Source organism: Amborella trichopoda, chromosome 1 (genome assembly GCF_054954075.1).
Source record: "Amborella trichopoda isolate Santa Cruz 75 chromosome 1, AtrichopodaSantaCruz75HAP2 v2.0, whole genome shotgun sequence".
Classification (NCBI taxonomy): domain Eukaryota; kingdom Viridiplantae; phylum Streptophyta; class Magnoliopsida; order Amborellales; family Amborellaceae; genus Amborella; species Amborella trichopoda.
Genome location: NC_142336.1, coordinates 7,880,708 through 7,903,996, shown reverse-complemented (window position 1 = coordinate 7,903,996; position 23,289 = coordinate 7,880,708). Strand labels below are relative to the sequence as shown.

General features: G+C 34.7%; 2 protein-coding genes across 2 annotated transcripts; both read right to left on the bottom strand.

The window, feature by feature from the left end:
• Positions 1–1,060: 1,060 nt before the first annotated feature.
• LOC18426252 (acidic endochitinase) lies at positions 1,061–2,301 on the bottom strand. The gene has a single exon (XM_006832910.4). It carries the CDS (start codon positions 2,259–2,261, stop codon positions 1,245–1,247), a length of 1,017 nt encoding a protein of 338 aa, XP_006832973.4. The 5' UTR covers positions 2,262–2,301; the 3' UTR covers positions 1,061–1,244.
• Positions 2,302–9,320: 7,019 nt separating this feature from the next.
• LOC18426251 (agamous-like MADS-box protein AGL80) lies at positions 9,321–11,017 on the bottom strand. Its single transcript, XM_006832909.2, has one exon. The coding sequence runs from the start codon at positions 10,312–10,314 to the stop codon at positions 9,628–9,630; it is 687 nt and encodes a 228-aa protein (XP_006832972.1). The 5' UTR covers positions 10,315–11,017; the 3' UTR covers positions 9,321–9,627.
• Positions 11,018–23,289: the final 12,272 nt, after the last annotated feature.

The following is a 23,289-nucleotide window of genomic DNA, read 5'->3' as shown; positions in this document are numbered from 1 at the left end:
TGTAACATAAACATAAATATATGATTACAATTCTACTTATGGTAATACTTTAGAATATTTTTGGCGTTAAAGACAGATCTTATTGAATGTAACGTTTAATAAAATAATTTGTTTGTTAATTCTATTTTTGGTATCATGTGGTTTATTAAGTAATTCTTGTTAAATAGTATATCACTTATTAAGATGAATTATATTAATGGTAATTAATATAATTCCTGTTAAATGTTATCAAATAAAATTAAATTTTTATATAATCATTTTATTAAAGATAAATATGGAATTTAAAAAATAAGAAATTTACTAGGTATAAAATAAAAGTTGAACTGTAAACAAAAAAAAATAATCTGTCTTGATAGTAATTTTTTTCATGTTTCTAACTTCAAGATTGGATTGTGGAAACTGAGAAAACTAATAGAAAATAAAAAAACAGAAAAACAAAGAAAAAGAGAACAGAATCTATTTTTATTTTATAATTTTAATTAGAAGTAATGTTAGTTTTAATTAGAAAATAATTCTAATTTCTGATATAGTGTAACTTAAATTATATTATCTACCTATATAATTTGTATGTTTGGTTAATGATTTGTCATTTTTTTTCTCCTATTCTTTCACATTTTTTGGTTTATAATTTTTCATTTTCATTTATTAAATATATTTTTTTACATAAGTAAATATTAATCTTGAAATTTTGGAAAAAATAAAATGGAAAATGTGAAAGAAAAAATAAAAATATTCTTTTTTGTTCTCTCAATGTACATGTAGCTTATTAACATGAATTATATTTATGATAATTAATATAATTTGTAAACAATATGATTAGATATTTTTAGAGATATATATTCATAAATTTGTCTTCACAATGCAAATAAAAACCCTTGGTCTTGCTCATCAAAATACTTAATAAGAACCCTTGGTCTTGCTCATCAAAATACTTGAGATCATACCCAAGATTGCAAACCCCAAAAGATATGAGAGAAAAAAAACTACATGAAGAGGTGTCAAAGAAGAACATGTATGGATTGGGAAACTTATTGCAATGTGAGTGGTGTTGCAGGTAATAAACATGAACATACACAAACAAATACAATTGAAGATAACAAAAGATAGGGAAAATACATACACAAAAACAAATTAAGATGTAGATAACAGAGCACATAAATAACATACAGGTTTTGAGAGAGAGAGATACATTTATTTACTACTACTGTACAAGTAGTTAAGCAATGTAATTTTGCCTAAAGATCTCAGACATGGCTTTTGATGGAGGAGCTGTAACCAGTCTGATCGTCGTAGTACTTGGACCACAACATGACCCCTCCATACTTTTTTGAACCCTTGACAGCAGGAAGCACCTGGGAAGTGAGGGTATCCGCGGGAACGAAGCCGCTACCGGCAGCTTCAGGCGCCGCCGGCAATCCCAAGAAGATCTTTGTCGCAGGGATGGACGATGTCCACTGCTTCCACGCATCCTCCAAGTTCGTAAGGTCACCCGACGTATACTGGCATGGAGGATTGTTGTAAAACTGCACCCAGACATAGTCGAAGAATCCTGTCTTGAGGGCTCCTCCGACCCATGCGTCGGGAAATGGACACTGTGGAGCGGCGCTCAAGTACACCTTCTTTCCTCGGCGACTGAATCCTGAGAGCATCCTCGCTAGCTCGTCCCAGTGTAGGTTTGTTCCCCCCTCGATGTCGAAATCAACACCATCGAGCACTGCATCACCCAGGGGACGGGAAGACGACTGTCCTCCAAGATAGTTGTTCCAGAGGTAGCGTGCGACTTGTTTCGCATCGTCAGAGGAGGCGAGGTAGTAGCTCCCGGCACCGCCACCGATGGAGAGTAGGACCTTGACACCCTGCTTTTGACAGGACCTTATGTCGTCACTGAGCCCAGTGCAGCCATTGGAGTAGGGGTCGCAGTGGCCAGCGAGGTTGATCTGCGGAATTTGTCCGTTGCCGAACGTGGCAAGGAAGGCTATGTTGACAAAGCCATAGTTTCCGGTAGCGCAGGTCTCCGCAAGGGTGCCCTCGTTGCCATTTTGGCCCCAGTAGATGGCAATGCTTCCGGCTTCGGACCGGGCAACGACCAGTGCCAACACAAAGATGCAAAGACAGAAGATATTGTCCTTGATGGAGAGGCTTGGAATGGCCATAGTTGAATTGCTAGCAACCACCAAGGCAAGATGTATTTCAGTAGTAGAGCAACCTTTGGTATCTACCATAACACCACTAGTTGCTAGCTTTGTATGACAAACCCTCATACCACTGCTCTCCTTTTATACCCTGCTTCACGGCTAAGTAGGTTTGTCTTTGCACAACTGAGGATATGTCTTATGGACTTCACTTTTAGACTCATCTTGAATTAGGGCTGCCGGGCCAGCCATTGCCTTAGCCTGGCCCTATTTCGCCTGAGGACTGACCTAGGTCTGTCTTGGCCTAGGCCCAGCCTTAGGCCACATTTTGTACCCCAACCCTAGTTTTTTAGGGCCAGGATCCCCAGGCAATGGGCCGGCCACATGGCCCAGTGCCACCCCTATCTTGGATCTTAGGATGAGAAGAGTGAAATTCTTTACCATATCATTATAGTACTATAGTATAGTATACAAGGGATAATACAAGAGTCTTCCTCTTCATTTTATTATCAATATGAAATATTTTTAAAATCAATATGAAATGTTTTTGTTTATACTGCCTTATGTGAGAATGAAACATTTTGTGGTTGTCTTCACCACTTGTTATGATTGATAGGACTTTGGGTTCCATTCAAATTACTTGTGTTGGGGAGTTTAGCTTGCTCCAACAAGCACGTTGTCATCTTTGTCTCTAGCAAAAACCATTCATTGGCTACTGCATAAAAGCTCATTATTAAACCTTTGTTCATATAACATAAAAAAAAAAAAAAAAAATGATTTTATAGGCCTCTCTTTGTTTATGTACGGAGGATTTCAATTGATAATCATTAAATTTGACATGAATCTATAGAAAAGTCAAGTTCTACACCTACACCCATGTGATAACTTTTTTAAAGATCAGTACCAACTTTAATGACGATCTTTTGTAATCCTACTCACATGGATGAGGAGAGTCCCATAAGATCATTACTTATAAATAAATTAATACAAATTTTTGTAAATATAAAAAAAAATTGTACAAATTTACCATAGAGGTACAGAAATTAATATATTAATTTAAAAAAATTTAATTACATATCAATCAATTATAAAATGAGATCATAGTTGTTCTAAATTATAAATCGCTGTTCTAAATTACGGACGATACTACGTGCCTTTTTTTTTCGAAGGTACCTTATTTCCGGTAAACCGAACACCCTACGGAAGTTTGGTTTTGTTATGTGTATTTTGCGGCCTTCTTCTCTCTCTCTGTCGCTCTCTCTCTCTAAATGGGGTTTTGGGGTCGGAGGATTAGCTGGGTGAATGGGTATGGGAAGAAGTCCTGCAGAAGCTTGTTTTGGAACGCGAGGGCTCAGGTGAAGAAGGCCATGAGAAGGCTGAGGTTTCTGTCTCTCTCACTCTCTCCTCTCTCTCTCTACATCCCGTTCCCCAAACTAGAATTTGATCGCTGAGAAGCTAGAAGGGAGATCAGGTATTCAGTTTTCTGCTATCCTCTTTAGTGAGAGAGAGAGACGGAGAGACTCTACAGAGAAAAACAAGGAAAATCTAGTGAGAGAAAGGGGTGTTTTAATGGCGCTTTTGTAGGTGGGGTTTCTCTTGTTTTTTGCAGGGAAAAATTGTGGATTGAGATGGTTTAGTCAGTTGGATCCAAGGATAAATCGCAGAGATTTTAGTGAAGAAGAGGAGGAGAGATTAATGGTGGCTCATATGGTTCAAAAAAAAAGAAGAGATTAATGGCAGCTCATAGATTGTATGGCAATATAGCTTTCTGAAATTTCTTCCTTCTCTCATTGCTATAGATGTTGTATTCCTTGCCGGATGGGTGCTTGATCCATCAATTCATCGATGGAATCCAACTTTGGAGCATCATACTCGACATAGGTCATTGAATTTGAATTTTAAGCCGACCAAGTTTCAGTGCGCAGCCATTCTTCCTTCGCCGGAACTACTTCGAAGAGGGGTTTTACCAAGTTGTATGCGAGTGGGCTTACAAAGACTTGCCCGGTATTTCGAACCTCGGACGTAGGTTTTAATTTTGTAAAGTAAAAATCTTCAGTATTTTGAATACTGGATAGTAAACTTAAAATTTAAAAACTTCAGTCCGATAGCTCGAATACCGGATAACTGTTTTTTGTTTAATCATAAAAAAACTAATTTGTTCGGTGTTTAGTTTATCGGACAAGATATTAACTTAAAAACTTAAAAGAGCGGTCCGATAACTCGAATACTGGATAATTGTTTTTTGTTTAAACGTAAAAAAATCAACTTGTTCGGTGTTTAGTTTATCGGACAAGGGATTAACTTAGAAAAAAAAGCGGCCACTAAAGTGGTGCTGTCCGTAATTTAAGACAAACGCGATCCCATTTTGTAATTGACCCAATTTAATCCGTATGTAAATTTCTCATTACTTTATGACTTCCAAATTTCGTAGGATTAAGGCACCAAAGATCAAATTTTTTGGTATGTGTTTGGGTCCTCTTGACCCGGACCCTACCCGATCAATTGCCACCCCTAGTTTCACTCAATATCATCTCCATTGATGAAGGCTTGTAGTTTTCTAACTACAACAAAGCACAAGAAACTTCAAAACCTATATTTTCTTTTTCAAATTTTATTTGGAAGGAGAAATTGATTGTAGAGAGAGAGAGATTAGTGCAGTCAATGTGAAATTTTCAAACAATTAGAGAGAGATTATTGCAATCAATGTGAAATTTTCAAATCAATTAGAGAGAGAGATTCAAAGAACTTGCTTGCAATCTTTTGATCTCTTTTCTGGTGCATGTTTTTACAGAGCGTGCAAGGCATGGGAATGATATCCGTGGTGAGGTGATGGCATGCGAGGATGTGCAAATCATGTGGTCCATGCTCCATCATCATAATACAAAGCCAAGGCTATTTATGCCTTGTGAGTCATAAATGATGTTGCCATGGCATGGGTGGCACGCATTATCTGTAGATACATGTGCATCATGGAGATGAGAGAGTCCCCAAAGGATGCTAGCCTAGGGGACGCATGCTTATATGGAATCCTCATTAAAAGGTGAGATTTGATAAAATGAACTATAAAAAAGAAAAAGGAAAATCAAAGGTAAATGGGTCACTCTTTTGTCTATTTTTCTTCATGTTGTTGTTTTATTTATTTATTATTATTATTATTATTTCAAAGAGAAAATTTATATAAAGCTGAGGTTCTAAAATATCAAATTAGATCCCACCTCGAAAATTTCATTAAAAGAGGTTGTTTTGATGCCCAAATATCCTCAAATTGATCATCTCGACATGAAGATGCATGGACATGACAAAAAAATGGATTTCAAGTTTTGGAAATAATACATCTTGTAACACATTTTTGTACCATCAATTTTCAAGATTTTCAAAGTTTCATAGATCTACTCAATCTGTACTATTTTTTAGGCTTTAAATTATATAATTAAAGATAAAAATATATTTTAAGTTATCACATAGATTTTCAATATTGAAATCACTTTTCTCGACACTATTTGAAGTTGCGCTTTATTTTGATTGTTTAGAGCCTCGGCTCTACATAAACCACTCCCGTATCTACTCATTATGTTATTTTATTTTATTTTAGAAAAATGATCCTACATAACCCTCCCCCATCTATGTGTGTAGGACTTAAAGATTACTGTTAAATTTAGTACGGATCAATAGAAAAGTCTTACACCCATGTGATAATTTTTTTCGAGATCAATGCCAACTTTAATAGTGATCATTTGAGGTCTTATATACATAAATAGAGAAAAGTTTTATAAAATCATTACTCTTTATTTTATTGTTTTAATTATTATTATTATTATTATTTCGCTATCTTTCGCGATTTTATGGTATTAAATTCTACATATTTGTATCCATCAATTATGAATTTGAGGAGAGCGCAGCAGTTTCGCTGCGCATTTATTTGCAACTGCATGCGCATGTTGCTTGCAAAGAGGGAGGGAAGGACTTGTTTGTGCAAGTGCAAACAGTGTTATTATGATTGGACCATCCATTTAACTCGTGAGAAATTTGGTCCACTCAAGATATATTCAACCACTCAACGATTCAATAAGATCGGATTTTAGAAAAAAATAAGAAAATAAATATATAGTTTAAAAATATAAAATTTATTAAATGTTTTTGCACAACTTTCATTTACCTGGTTGGATTAGTTAAAACTGATTGGATCGACTGGTTAAAACCGGTCAGACTTTAGTTTTGATTAATTTTTTTATTAAACCTAATTTTTATTTTAGACTAGATTGACTAAGGCAGTATTTAACAGTTTGAGGAATTGAACCACCAGTGTGGTCTGGATTTGATAACTATAGTTTGCATCAAGGTTTGAAAACATGGATCGGTGACTCGGATCGCCTATCTGAACAACTAGGTCAGATCGGTGGATCGGTGATCCAGATCGGAGAATTGGCTGGATCGTTAGAATTTAGCCTTACAAATTTTAAAAACTCACTAAAAATTATTATAAATAATGTTATTTGAGTTTCATGAAAAAATAAGGGCAATATATTATGAGTTTTCATTATCTTACAAAAATAAATGAATATTGAAATATTGTTTCTTATTTAAATGCTTGTTGATCACATTTTAGTTGTGTTTCTGCCAATTATTTCATGAGGCTTTTCTCTTACTCTTTAGAGATAATAAGGGAGGACATGTTGGTTGTATTTTGCTATTCCATTTCATTTTTGAAAGTAAACTGCCTCAATTTTCAATTAATTGTATCATTTCCAAAGTCTCCCCTCATGGTCACAATTACACAAAAAAAAAAAAAAAAAAGAAAGAAAAGAAAAAAAAAAAAAAAAGGAGGAAAGAAGAAGAAGAAAAGAAAATCTTCTCATGGTCACAATTACAAAATAAAAAGAAAAATTCTCTCCAAATATCAACAAAACGTGTCCATTTGTAACCTTAACACCATAGAAAGAAGGCACTACCCCTGTAGATATTTTCATTATCAGTAGGGGCAAAAGACAAAAAAGAACTTCATTACTAGGCATTTTAACTACATCCTTATTTGCTCTCACCTTCTCTCTTTAAAATGTCCACTATATGAGATTGTGCAAGTAAAAAGTATATGTTGCCCATTAAATAGATCTAAGGTGAGTATTATTTAGAAACGTGAATTTATAATTATATTTTAATTAAATTTAAAAATAAATAAATAAATTTATGCTTGTAATGAAGAATAATAGAAAGAGCAACTTCAAAGCAAATTAACTAAAACTACTCAATGAGCTATTATTATTTTATTTTTTAAGTATCCCATGAATTTGTGTTATATACGCCAAAGTTTAAAGGTGCTCAATGAGCTATTGTTATTCTATTTTTTGTTAATATCCCATGAACTTATGTTATTTAACCCAAAATTTATTGGCCCCAAAATACAACCTAAATTAAACAATATCCCATGAACTTGTTTTTTTTACCCTAAAGTTTATTGGCCCCAAAATACAACCCAAAACAAATAAATAGCATGTCTAAGATTTGAAACAAGGAATGCCTCTGTAAATGCACTGGCGTCATAACGTATGCGGAGCATTGGGGCGAGGTGCGGCCATAGCATATATCATATGCGTCCGTGGTGGGACCTCCTAATAAAGGACTTCTACATTACGAAAGTTCAACGTGTAACGTACGAATTTTCATCATTATTGTCACATGGGTACGGCTTCATGTACGGCAAAGGCCGAAGTATCCAATTTTATCTATTAATTGGGACATGGCCACAGTTTTGGTGAATCAAATTCACGCATGGCAACGGATTCGGCGATTCACTCGAGCAAATTCGATCCGAATCGCATTACATGGGGTTGGAATGTCTGTCTGGATCTTGATATATTAATTTTTTGATATATTAATAAATCTAAATCACCGTCAACGAATCTCGATCCAAATCGCATGCTTCCGATTTGGATTGCTAAATTTTTGTTTGCAATAAGAGAAGGAGAACACAAAAAAAAAGATAATTGATTGGCGTGATGAGTAAATTCAAGAGGGAGAATACATAAAATCTAAAAATTAGAGAGAGCAATGACAACCTTGCACGTACTCATCTCTGGTTTGAGGTGAATTAGTCGGGTGAGTCCAAATGGGCTGGCAGCCAAAAGCTTTGTAAATTTAAATAAATAAATAAATATAAAAATAAAACAAAATACTAAAAAATCAACCAAAAAAGTCTATATAAAATATATAAATCTTGGATTCCAAAACAAATTTATAGTTGGGTACATTTTAGAAAAATATAAAAATACATTATATAATAAAAAATTCATCAATCCTTGCTAATAATATCCAAATTATATATAAAACTTTATGCATCAAATCCATATTTTTATGGAAAAGTATAAAAAAAGGATTATTTGTTTTTAGTATAAAGAAGTCCCAATCACCTTTGTCAGTTAGATTTCAGAAAGGATAATTGTGAGTGTGTCATTGACTAGACTTAAACTTTAAAAAAAAATTTCTTGAACTTTGTGACATATCCTAAATCATCTAATTTGACATCTAATAGCTAGAAACAATTATAACTTATGTGTAACAAATGTAAATGGTCTCATAGTATACAATCTTTATTTTTATATATCTTTTAAGATTATTTTTTTTTAAGAGAAATTTATCAAACTACTTATAATAAATAAATAATTTAACATTTTACTCATATCTTTTGATTTAACTCCACCTTTGCTAGCCCCCTACCGGTCATGTCAGTCTCAAGTAAAAGAGAAAGGTTGCATCAAACTTTGCTGTAACTTACCATGACTTACCTCTTTGATTTAAGTTTCAACCTACCCTTGAAGAAAACATGGTTACAAGTTGGAATAGCCATGATAAATTTCTCATTTTTTTAATATACCTCGAGTTGTACCTTGTAACTCAGCTTGGGGAGAGTCCGAGTAACTCTGGCCAAATCTTCCAATAAAACTCGACTAGGTCTCCAAATGCTAAAGATTAATAGTGAGATCAAGAACAAAACCAGTACTAGGAAAATATGGAATGCCTTAAAAATATTTTTGTGGAATTACTAGAGAGGGTGAGGGAGTGGGTTAGTGAAAATTCATAAACAAGGAAGGGTATAATGCTAAATCTTCGGAAAATAGGCCAAGCTTTTATTTCTATTTTCAAAATAATCATAAAGGTTAGGATTTTACCTTTTTTTAAGAATAAAACAAATTCTTTTGGCAAAATAATGTTTGATTTTAATTGTAATTTCATACAATGTTCAAGAAACAAAAAGGCATGCTGTTCTTTCACCCAGCTATGACCTCTCATTATTACAACCCGAAAATCCAAGATGGAAATGGGATTATTCAGACGCTAAACACCCCCTTATTTACAGAAACACCTCCCACCCCCACCAAAAAAACAAAATAAAAAAGAAAACGATTCATAATTTTAGTTTCCGAATTCACCCTCATTTATTCCCAGAAATTTCTGCCCCTACCCCAACAGTGAAGGGCAAAATTGTCAAAGTCCCCCCCGTTCAAGACCTCATCATCGCATAATAATCACCGTACAAAGCCGCACTCTCCATATTCGCCCACGAATTATCCTGAAAATATGCACTCTGTCCTCCCAAAATATCCCCAAGCTGCCCTCCGCCGATTCCCAGCATCTCATCCAAGAACCATTTGTGATCGTCCATCTCTGGCATGACCTGTCCGACAGCCGAGATCCTCTCCTTCGCCATGGCCTCCTCGGACCGAAGGACCGCAATCCTCTCCCTCACAGCCGCACTCCGCCGTTCGATCAGCCTGGACAGCTCATTGAGCTCGTCAACGGCCGTCGATTGGATGCCCTTCCCAGCGAGGCCTTCATTCAGGAGCGACGCCGCTGCCGCCTCACGATTCTCTCTTCTCTGCCGTTGGATCTGGTCACGGAGCTTCTGGATCCTCTGGCGCAGGAAACCGTCGTGGTCCATAGTCTTCTTGTTGCGGTCCGTCTCGGGCAAGCTTTTGAAGCGGTGGAGTACCGTTTGGGCCTTGGAGTCGGAGGACCACACATCGGGTGTATGGTCTCCTGGACCGTACACCACAGCAAAGGCCGGTACTCCACAGAGAGTACTGAGCTCCGCAATCTTTTTGAGGAGGCCGCGCTTCCGCTTTTTGAAGGACGATTTGCGGGCCGAGTCGTTTGCGATCCATGCGAGGGTCACCTTTTTGCGTGCCATTGTTTTGATCGTTGCTTGTTTCTCTCTCTAGAACACAGTCTTTCTAGAAGTTTTTCTCACTCTAGAACACAATCTCTCTAGAAGTTTTTCTCCCTCTTGAACAAAGTCTCTTTCTGAATTTTTTCTCTCTAGAAGCAATGTTTCTCTCTAAACTTCTCTCTCTAGATCTCTATTTTAGTCTCTCTCGCTATACTTCTATCTCTCTGTAAATTTGCAAGTGGGGTTTATATAAACTTGTCAAATTTTCTTGCAGCAAGGTCCTCTCTTTGCTACACTGGTTTCTCTCCCTATCTAAAAAGTTCTTCAGGTTTGAAAGAACGAGCTTCTCTCTATCTGTAGTGCACCAGCAAGCCCTTCTCTCTATTTGGCTGGTTTTTCCCTCTATCTAAAAAGTTACAGCAACGAACTCCTCTCTCTCATTTTCTCTCTCTAGTTTTTCAAGCCTGTATGTTACTGAAGCGTGGGGTTGTGGCCCTTTTATAAAGACGAATTTGTGGAGAGGATCAATGCACCAGCGCTAAATCAGTCAGAATATTTGATATTCAGAATCACAGAAATTTGGTTCATTAAGGACTCGGAAAAGATGTGTTCATGGCTTTGGGTTATGAGATTAATGGTGGGGGCTTTATGAAGGACCCCCATTTTTGGTAAATCCAGTTGCACAACGCCATTATCTTCTCTCTCTAACCCCATTATCCTCACTTCCATCTCTCTATACACATTGTCCTCTCTTTCGCTTATCCAGCTAGAGATGAACTGTATCAAAAAAATCATCATTACTCATCCATCTCCTTTGAGTAAATGAACGACTCGGGAACGAGACTAGGCTCATGGCCGAACCCGAGTTACTGGGCATGAGCAGTCGATCCAAAAGTTTTCAACAAATAAAATAAATTATATAAAAAAACTCAAAAAATAGAAAAGATATATTTAAAGTAAAATTAAATGAGATACGTCTAAATGGAGTTAAAAAGGGGTGAAACAAGATTTTAAAAAGACAATTTGTGTTGGGAGTATTTTAGAAATAATATAAAAAGGATAGATATAAAATAAATATGAGAAATGATCTTATAGGATCTTCCCCACTTATGTGTGTAAGACCCTAAAAGATCACTATTAAATTTAGTACGGATCTATAGAAAAGTTAAGTCTCACAACCATATGATAACTTTTTCAGAGATATGTACCAACTTTAATGGTAATCCTCTGAAATTATACACACGTAGGCGGAAAAAAGTCCTATAGGATCATTACTCAATAAATATTTATGGCTACATTTTTTTCCAATTTTTACTAAAATAATAAAAATATAAAAAAATATATTATAAATAAATTCCTTTTTTTGTTTAATTTTATTTTATTAAATTTTTTTGGAATCCTTGACAGCTTCGGATTTTGAGACTCGCTAAAACTAGTCCGAGTTGACTCGAGCAAATTTACGTGCACTCATCGGGCTGGTAACAAATGCATCATCTCCCCCTTCTCTCTTTTATCCAGTTAGAAATGAATTGTCACAACAAATGCAACCCTTTATTCGCCGGAAAACAGGAACTTGTTGTCGGAAATTTGACGGATTTTGCATGAAACATACGTTCTCTGATAAATTCAGAGCTCAAATGAGATTTTTTTAGATTCCATAACAGGAAACACTTGAACCTGAATATCATGAATTGCTTGCAACTGTAAACCTTTGAAGAGCTTTCTTTTCTGGAAATTTTAGGTTTTAATGTGGCGTTTGACTCTTTAGAATGGTCTTGTAACGGTCGTATCTTTGGCAATAAGTGAGGCATGTGTCAAGGGTTGACCAACTTTTGACTTTTTAAAAGTTGCAAGAAATCCGGTCCCGCACTTCTCCCCATAGAACCCACCCGACCGGGCTTCCGGGCTGTTATTGTGGATCGGTCTTTTTTTTTCCGTTCCAATTGCTCAGCTTCTTCCGAGATGCTCAGTATAAAGTTTATGGATTTGAAATTCTGCCAACAAAAAGTTCTTGTTCTACTCGCTCGGTCGTATTCTTTTTCATGGCCATGTATTATAAGTGTTGAGAAACCACTTGCTCTTTCTAGCACTCTCACTCACCAGTCGCTTCATTCATTCCTTCTCTTTTTCTTCCACGAATGAAGAAAAAATAAAAAAAAAACAAACAAGGGAAAAAAAAATAGAGGGCTGTGCGACCGGGCTGCCCAGCCCATTACCGGCCCTATCATGAGATCAGCAATTTAACAATTTACATAGATCTTTTGATTCAATTTGAAATATCCATCCAAAAACATATATTCATGACTTGGAATAGTTCTAATGGTGTAGAATATTAAATAATTCACTTTTTATGAGTATTTTGATAAATTTCCGTGCAGAAAATACGAAGTGTTTGAAATATTGTGAAGTTTCGGCCGGTAATTGAAACACTTGAACAAAGTTTCGGGTGAACGAAATATCTGGACCTTGCGGCCAAATGAAAGGATTTTCAAGGTCTGCAAATTGTTCGATGGACTCTATTGTTAGTTTGTGGTTTGTAGAAGGTGTAAAAATTATTCAAAAAAAAAAAAAAAAATTTGGCATCAAGGTGATAATCTTAAACAATCAAAGTAAGGTGCACTTCTAAAGAAAGAAATAGTTTCGGTGTTGGAAACCCTTACGATGGCTTAAAATCTATTTTCACACCTAATCATAAATGTTCTTACTCTAAAAATGATGTTCGTCAAGACTAGATATAAACACATTTTTGAAAATGGGCGGTTTAGATTATTCATTATAAGATTTATTATTTTTACAAATTGATATCCTATGTTTTTCTTTGTATCCATATATCTCGAGATTAAGATGATCAATTATAGGGTTCTTAATGTCGGAGCAATTATTTCACGTGGATTATTTTTGAAATTTGAGGAAAATTTTCTAAAATTTTGAGTGTTTCCAATAACTCACTCCGGCACTTTTTTCTACAACTGATACCAAAAGCAAATGGTCTTATTTTAAACTTTCTTAACTTATAAGTTGGACCGCTAAAAGTTTGCATGCAATCATATCACATGCCAGCTGTACTTGATTTTGTTAAGTATACTTTATATATGGCATTGTTCTCAGCTTACTCCCCATTGTCCAATCACCATTAGAAAACCAAATATTCATATCAGGGTGCAATTTATATAAAAGATGTGCCTCTCAACAATCAACCTAAGGTGCACTTTCAAACCTAGCTAGGAGAAGTAGTTCTAGTATTAAAAACTCCTCTAATGGCCTAAAAATATGTTTCCACCTTAAATTATGAAATTTAAATCTTTAAAAATGATGCATGTCAAGCATATGGAAAATCTTGAAACAAATAATTCAGATAATTTGTAAAAGAAAAAGTGTATGTAAGGTTGAGGCCCTAAACAGTCAAACTAAGGGGTATCTCAAAAATCACTAGAAGAAGTTGGTTTGATGCCGACAAGCCCTTAAATTTGATCATCTCGATCTTTAGATACCTGGACATTAAGAAAAAAGGACTTCGAATATTGGAAATAGTGCTTGTAATGCATTATCTAGACCATCAATTTTCAAGATTTTCAAGTGTTCATAGATCTACTTGATCTACACTATTGTTTAAGATTTAAATTTTATAATTAGATATGAAAATAATCTTTCAGGCCATCATAAAGATTTTCGGTACTGAAACCTTTCGACTCTATGTCTTCACCTTAGTTTGATTGTTTAGAGCCTCGGTGTTACACAAACCACACCCATATGTAAAAGATACACTACTTTTTTGATAGCCAAGCAATATTAAGCAAAAATTCTTGAAGCAAATTAAGAAACACACGAATCGATGTGATTGTGGGGTTTTCGGAACTAGAATTTCCTAATTGTGGGGCTTTCGGAACTAGAATTTCCTAAGGTATAATCCTAATTTGGCTTTGACGATTCTAAGTTTTGGCATACGGATGCATCCGTAGCTGTAGATGTAAGGTGCACCTTCAAATTTTATCATGGTATATAATTTTGATGTAAAATATTCTTAGGATTATCTCAAAATCTATTTTTATATTTAATTATAAAATTTTAAATTTTAAAAATGATTAAAATCAAGTAGATCTATAGACACATGAAAATCTTGAAAATGCACGGTGTAGATAATATTTTGTAAAATGCACTATTTCTGAGACTTCAAATTTTTTTATTTTTCATGGTCATACATCTCGATGTCGGGATGATCAATTAAATTTTCAACATCAAAATTACTTTTCCCGAAAGATTTTTGAGGTGCATCCGTAGTTCTACATTATAAGGTTGCATCCCCATATAAACTTTTTCCTGCTAAGTTTGATGTACGATTTTTCAATCTCTTTTAAAAAATTATTGTGTAACACTGAGATCTCAGTGTTAATTTTGGTGCTTTTGCGGAAGCATATTGAACATTTATCTCCCGGGTAAAATCTATTTTAGGGGTTTTTTTAGGACTCCAAATTTTGTAGATGTGATATCTTCACTTTGGAGACTAACCTCAAAAGGAAAAAATAAATTAGGTCGGACTCCAATAGTGCTTGAAAAAATAATGTCCCAAGGCAGAGAGGAGCTCACCCTATTTTCAGAGGTGAGTTCTGAGTGTTGCATAATTCAAATTTGTATTTTTTTTATAAATAAAAAATTTTTTTATATAATGTTGTAACCTTAAAATGTAGAATTAAAGATGCCCCTCAAAAATCATTGGAAAAGATTGTTTTAATGCTCAAAAACCCTCTAATTGATCATCATGACATCGAGATTTAATAATATATATATAAAAAGAAAAAAATTTGAGTCCCAAAAATAGTGCATCTTGCAACACATTATCTAGACCCTACATTTTCAAGATTTTTTTTTGCTTATAGATCTACTTGATTTGACCATTTTTTGTGTTTAAAATATTATAATTAGAGATAAAAATCATTTTCAAATAATATAAAAAAAATTTTACACACAATTACATATTATGATAAAATTTAGAGGTCTGCCTTAATTGGATCGTTGGATCATATAATTTTAGATAGAAAATATTCGTCAATGTAGCATTTTTGCCGAACGTCTTCTTCTTCTCCTTCTACTCTTCCTTCTTCTCCTTCTCCTTCTCCTTCTCCTTCTTCTTCTTCTTCAGTTGTTGCCCTCTTAAAAAGAATAAAATGAGTGGCTGAAAATTTTTTTTCAAGAAATTATTTTTTTAGCTTTTAAATTTTTTCCTTTTTTTACTTATTCATGACTTTGAATAGCTCTAAAAAGGATAGAAGGGTAAATAATTCACCTTTTATGAGTATTTTGATAAATTTCCATAGAAAAAAAATGTGTTGACATATTGTGAAGCTTCCGCCGTTATTTGAAACACTGCAACAAAGTTTCAGTTGGTCCAAATTTCCGAAACTTGCAGCCAAATGAAAAAATTTTCAAGGTCTGCAAATTGTTTAATGGACTCCATTGTTAGAGTGTGGTTTGCACAAGGTGCAATAAGAAAGAAAGAAAGAAAGATTGACATTACGGTGTATACTTAAACAATCAAAGTAAGGTGCACTTCTAAAACTCGTCAAAAGATATAATTTTTGCGTCGGAAACCCTTAAGATGGCCTAAAATTCATCCCTAATTATAAATGTTATTGCTAAAAAAATGATGTACATGAAACAGATCTATAAACACTTAAATTTTTTGAAAATGGGCACTTTAAATAATATGTTACAAGATGTACTGTTTTTACGAATTGAAATCCTTTTTTTTTGTGTTCGTATCCATATATCTTGAGATCAAGATGATCAATTATAAAGTTCTTAATGTCGGAACAACTCTTTTAGGTTGATTTTTGAGCTGCACGTTACTTACTTCTACAGTGTAAGGGTGACACCTTATATAAACTTTTTCCATTTGTTAGCTGGAGGGAGAACCTTTACTTGGGTCTTCACATATATGACTATAGGATTATATATACTATGATGCAGTTTAGCCTGGATTGTATGTTTATATCTGTTCAATCTCTCGTAGCTACCAGATGTGGAATCAAATGATTAGGGGAAGTTTTCTTTTTTATGAAATTTGTGGAAAATTTTCTCAAATTTAGAGCTCTGTCAATGGCTTGCTCCGGTAACCTTTTCTGCAATTGATACTAAAAGCAAACGGTCTCATTTTATGCATTTTTAAGTTATAAGTCCGACAGCTAGAAGTCAGCATGCAATCATAACACATGCTAGCTGTAGTGTATTTTGTTAAGTGTAATTTATATGTGACATTAGTTTCAGCTTGCTCCCAATAATCCGATCACTCGTAGAAAACCAATTCATTTAAATCAGGGTGTGGATTAAAAATAAGGTGCACCTTTCAACAATCAAACTATCGTGCACTTTTAAACCAGTTAGAAGATGTAGTTTTAGTGACAAAAAACTCTTACAATGGGTGTAAGAATATGTTTCCACTTCTAATTATAGAAATTAAACTCTAAAAATGAAGCATGTCAGGCATATCTATAAAATAAAATTTTTGAAACTGATGGTTCAGATAATTTTTAAAGGAAAAAGTTTATATGAGGCTGAGACCCTAAACAATCAAACTAAGGCACATCTCAAAAATCACTAGAAGTGGTTTCGATGCTGAAAAGCCTTCAAATCTGATCATCTCGACCTTTAGATACATGAATATTACAAAAAAAAAATGGACTTCAAATATTGGAAATAGTGCATCTTGTAGTGCATTATGTATACCGTCAATTTTCAAGAATTTTAAGTGTTCATAAATTTGTTTGATCTACACTATTTTTTAAGCTTTAAATATTATCATTAGATATGAAAATAATTTGTTAGGCTATTACAAAGATTTTCGGTATTGAAACAATATCTTTCGATACTATTTGAAAGTGCACCTTACTTTGATTGTTCAGAGCCTTTGCCTTATACAAACCATACCTATTTGTACAAGATACACTACTTCTAAAATTTGAAATCTTTTTTTTTTATTTTCATAGCCATACAATTCATAGTCGAGATGATCAATTGGGGATTCCATAACATGAAAACAAGATTTTCGATGAATTTTTGTGCTGCGCCTCATTTTTACTATATTTAAAGTTGACACCTTGTATAAACTTTTTGAAAATTGTTTCATGCAGGGTAGACCGCACTTCTACAATATGCGGTCCCAAGTATAAAGCATCCATTTAAAGATGGATGCAAATAGGCGGTCCATCTAAAAACAATTTAAACTACCAATTTAAATTGAAATTTTATAATTAGATATAAAATAATTTTTCAAGCCATTACAAAGATTTTCGGTATTGAAATAACATCTTTTGGTACTATTTGAAGTAAGTGACTTCATTATCTTGAAAAATAATCCATTTTTTTTAAAAAAAATGAAATGAAATAATTACTTCTGCTTATTATCATGAATTTTAGGCGCGATAAATTTTATGCGCAAATGACCTCATTATTTTGAAAAATAATCTTTTTAATAAAATTATAATATTAGAAATTTTAAATGCTGTAAATTCTTAGAAATAAATTTATTTATTTATTTTGTTAGAAAATTTTAGAAATAAAATTATTAAAAATAAATATGATATTTCTGCTATTAGAAAAATTGTGACATTTCTTTCTTCTGTTTTTGAATATTTAGACATTGTAAATTTCACGTGCAATGACTGCCTTATTATTTAAAAATTGATATATTTACAATTGATTATAGCATTGTTGTGAAATGTTTAACTGCGAATTGACATATCATAAATTGTGATAATTCCGTATTCTTGAAATTCTGTAAGGGTTTTTCTATACATATTAAATTGGCATTTATGCTAGAATGTCTTTACGAACTGCTACCTTTCTAAATTTGAGCCCAAAATATTTGATTGATTATTTTGAAATGTTATTGAAAGTGACTGTTATTAATAGTTTCAGTGAAATTCATATTAATGATTTCAGTGATATGTTGAGTACATGATATTGTTGCTTTCGAATGTTTAAGGAGATTTAGAAATACTTTAAGTATGCAAGTGGACTCATCCGGTTCGCCGGTGAGGTATAAGTGGACCTATCCGGGACACCGGTAGGGATTAAGTGGACTCATTTGGTACGCCGGTGAGGTATAAGTGGACCTGCAGGGAATAAGTGGACCTATCTGGGATGCCGATAGAGGTTAAGTGGACCCATCAGGACGCTGATGGGGTATATAGGTGACCTACTTGGGACGCCAGTAGGGTAATTTTGTGTAATCTTTTGAATTATGCACTGCCGTTAAAATGTTATATGCATTTCAATCATTTGGATTATATTTAATTGTGCATTTCTGAAAGTGAAATTGTTATCTATAAATGCTTGTGCTCGCATTGTTTTTAATTGACGTCCATTTTGAAAGTTTGTTTATATCTTTCATCGATGATTATTTTTAGGATTATGATGATCACTTATTGAGTAGCCAAACTCATCAAACTATGGTAAACATTTTTCAGGATAACTGCGGTTTCATTTTGAGTGCTCGTCAGGATCAACTTTAGAAGATATTGTAGCTGTGCCTAAGCTTTCTTTTGTTACTTTGTAAGAATTCTCCACTGTAAATTTGTCCTATCAAGAGATGTATATATGTTTTGACTGTCACATCTCAGGAATAACAGTATCGTAAATTCTTGGGGTTTGACAATTATGGTATCAGAGCAATAGGTTTAAGATTCTTTTGAAATTTGAAAAGAATATACTTAAAATAATATTTTTTGCGTGTACAGATCGGGACGAAGTCAAGATCCAGAATAGCTGAAGCTATTATGAAAAGAATTCACAAAGCCTTGAAAAATATGGTTGCTTTAATGCAACATCAGATGGAAAACAACAATCCACCCAGACAATCAGTTACGGGAAATGGTGGGAGTGATATTGAACAATTTAAGAAATTGAACCCACCTTCTTTTAAGGGTGTTGTAAACCCATTGGAAGCCGAAGGATGGATTATGCAATTGGAGAAAATATTCGAAGTAATGGAATGTCCTGATAATAGGAAGGCGGCCTTGGCAGTTTTTATGTTAGAAGGAGAAGCACAACATTGGGGGCGAATGGCAAAATGAGTATTGGTCAAAGAAAATAAACCCTTGACTTGGGAAGTATTTATAGAGGCATTTAATAAAAAGTATTTCACAGATTTTATTCGAGACAAAAAAGAAACGGAATTTCTGGAATTAATCCAAGGAAACCGGACAGTAGCACAGTACGAGGCTAAGTTCATTCAATTGGCCAGGTTTGCACCACATATGATTAACAATGAGGCAAGAAAGGTGAAGAAATTTGAAAGGGGTCTCAGACCAATTATTAGAAGCAGAATATCAGTCTTACAATTGAGAACTTATGCTGAAATAGTGGATCGAGCTCTAATTGTTGAAAAAGATTTCGAAGATTATCAAAAGACAAAAAATTAGAAAAGTCATGTTAGACCCACACCATCTAATCGACAACAGTTTGAAAGGGAAAACAAGAAGCCAAGGCCCTTGCCACTTCAAAGCTCAATAGAACCATGTAAAAAATGTGGGAAAAACCATGGATCCAGCCCTTGTTATTGGAATACCGTTGCCTGTTTTAAATGTGGAAAATTGGGGCACCAGATTAGACAATGTCCTAGCTTACAGATACAACAACTTCCAAAGCAGGGAGAGATAGCTCAAAAGCCTCAGATGAAAGGAAGAGTATTTGCGATCACCGAGCAAGACGTTCAGGCCTCAAAATCAGTGATCCAAGGTACTTTTATTATGTTCCAAAAAGTAGCTCATGTTTTGATTGATCCTGGATCTACTCATTCATTTGTGTCACCACATTTTGCATACCACTTAAAGGTAGAACCAGAACAATTAGAATACATTCTAGAAGTAGCCACACTGATGGTAAATTCAATTGACACCAATATAGTGTACAAATCATGTGTAATAAAAATAGAAGAAAATGAACTGTTGGTTGATTTAATACTCCTAGAAATTTAAGATTTTGATGTAATCTTAGGCATGGATTGGCTTTCTGCATACCATGCAAGTATTGATTGTTACAAGAAAATGGTTACCTTTAGTATTTCGAATTAACCAGTATTTTACTTCAATGGTATCAAAGAAGACTCCCCATCATATTTAATCTCCTGTATTCGAGCTAATCGTCTTGTTCAAAAAGGGTGTCAAGGCTTTCTTGCCTATATCTAAAAAGATAAGAAGGAAGAGATAAATTTGGATGCCACTCCGGTTATCCGAGAATTTCCGGACGTTTTCCTAGAAGAATTACCAGGATTACAGCCTGACATGGAAATTTAATTCTCTATTGAATTACTGCTAGGGGTAGCCCCAATTTCTAAGGCACCTTATAGAATGGCACCTGTAGAACTTAAGGAACTGAAACAACAATTAGAGGAATTATTAGATAAAGGTTTTATCAGGCCCAGTGTGTCACCTTGGGGTGCTCTGGTATTGTTTGTTAAAAAGAAAGATGGGACTATGAGATTGTGTATCGATTATAGACAGTTGAACCAAGTGACAGTGAAAAATAAATATCCATTACCTAGAATTGATGATTTATTTGATTAATTACAAGGATCACAAGTGTTTTAAAAAATTGATCTTAGATCTGTATACTATCAGCTTAAGATTAAAAGTGAAGATGTTCCCAAGACAGCTTTCAGAACAAGGTATGGGCATTATGAATTTTTAATCATGCCTTTTGGATTAACCAATGCACTGGCTGCATTTGTAGATTTGATGAATCGGATCTTTAAGCCCTTTTTGGATAAATTTATTGTGGTATTCATCGATGATGTTTTAATTTATTTCAAGAATCAGAAGGAACATGAGCAGCATGTAAGAATGGTATTGCAAGTATTAAGAGAAAAGAAATTGCATGCTAAACTTAGTAAATGTGAATTTTGGCTTGACCAAGTAACATTTTTAGGACATGTCATATCAAAGGAAGGTCTATCAGTTGATCCTTCAAAGGTTGAAGCAGTTGTTAATTGGAAACAACCAAGTAATGTGACTGAAGTTCGAAGCTTTTTGGGATTGACAGGATATTACAAAAAATTTGTAGAAGGATTTTCTCGAATCGCAACCCTATTGACTCGATTGACACAGAAAATTGTCAAATTTGAGTGGACAAGTGAATGTGAGGAGAGTTTTCAAGAACTAAAAGCTCGATTAACTTCAGCACCTATTTTGACTATTCCTGAGGGGAGTGGGGGATTTGTGATTTATCGTGATGCTTCACATAAAGGCTTGGGCTGCGTATTAATGCAATATGGGAAAGTAGTGGCAATGTATCTAGACAGTTGAAAGAATATGAGAAAAAATATCCAATTCATGATTTGGCTCCAATAGTATTCGCTTTGAAAATGTGGAGGCATTATCTATATGGTGAGCAATTCGAAATATACACAAATCACAAGAGCTTGAAATACCTCTTCTCTCAGAAAGATTTAAATATGCGGCAGATAAGATGGATAAATTTCTTAAAAGATTGTGATTGTACAATCCATTATCATTCAGGAAAAGCTAACGTTGTGGCCGACGCTCCAAGTAGAAAATCTACGGGAGTCTTAGCTCATCTAATAATCCAAGAAATGAGATTGTTAAAGGAAATAGTAGATTGGCATTCGGCTTAATGGTGTGGTAAGTATGATTGCCAACATTAAGGCAGAACCCCAATTAATCCAACAGATTCGATTGGCACAAAAGAAAGATCCTCAGCTTATAACAATTGTAGAAGAGGTGAAGCAAGGAAAGAGAGACGAATTCTCTATATGTAATGAGGATTTGCTACGATTCAAAGGTCGGATTTGTGTCCCGAATGATGAGAGTGTGAAGAAAACTATATTGGAAGAAGCACATCACTCTCGTTATACGATACATCCTGGAAGTATTAAAATGTATCAGGACCTAAAGAAAACCTTTTGGTAGAATAATATGAAGAAAGAGGTGGCACTATTTGTGTCTAAGTGACTAACATGCCAGCAAGTAAAAGCTGAGCATCAAAGGCCTGCTGGGTTGTTGCAGCCTTTACCCGTGCCAGAGTGGAAGTGGGAGCACATCTCTATAGATTTTATCTCTAGCTTACCTAGAACAAATTCAGGACATGATAGCATTTGGGTCATTATAGACCGGCTGATCAAAGCTGCCCATTTTCTACCAATTCGTATAATGTACACTTTAGATCGACTGGCCCAGTTGTACATTAAGGAAATAGTGCGGTTGCATGGAGTTCTAGTCAGTATTGTATCGGACATGGATATTCGATTTACTTCTAAATTTTGGGCTAGGCTACAGTCAGCCATGGGGACGAGACTCACCTTTAGCGCTACCTTTCATCCCCAAACTGATGGACAATCGGAGAGGACCATCCAAACTTTGAAAGATATGCTGAGGGTCTGTGTCATTGACTTTATAGGAAGCTGGGATGACCATTTACCCCTGATTGAGTTTGCTTATAATAATAGCTTCTAAGCCATATGCAAATGGCACCATATGAAGTCTTGTATGGCAGGAAGTGCAGGTCACCCATCTGTTGGGACAAGGTTGGTGAAATGAAGTTTTTGGGGCTAAAAATTGTCCAGGTAACCACATATAATATAGCTTTAATTCGAGAAAGACTCAGGACAGCTCAGAGTCGGTAAAAGAGTTATGTCGATAACCGAAGGAGAGATCTTGAATTTAAGGAAGGTGATCGAGTTTTCCTAAAGATCTCACCAATAAAAGGCATTATGAGATTCGGCAAGAAAGGAAAGCTCAGCCCACATTACATCGGACCATTTGAAATCCTGGAAAAAATCGGAGGTGTCGCTTATAGACTTGTCTTACCACCCGAATTGGCAAACGTCCATAATGTCTTTCATGTATCGTCACTACGAAAATATCAACCTGACCCATCCCATATCTTGAAATATGAACCTTTACCGATCAAGAAGGACCTATCCTTCATTAAGCAAACAATTTTGATGCTAGATAGAAGGGTGCAAGTGTTGCGCAACAAGGAGAT

Excerpts from the sequence above, each read along its gene's own strand:
- LOC18426252 (XM_006832910.4), bottom strand. The coding sequence starts at position 2,261 with ATGAGGGTTTGTCATACAAAGCTAGCAACTAGTGGTGTTATGGTAGAT.
- LOC18426251 (XM_006832909.2), bottom strand. The coding sequence starts at position 10,314 with ATGGCACGCAAAAAGGTGACCCTCGCATGGATCGCAAACGACTCGGCC.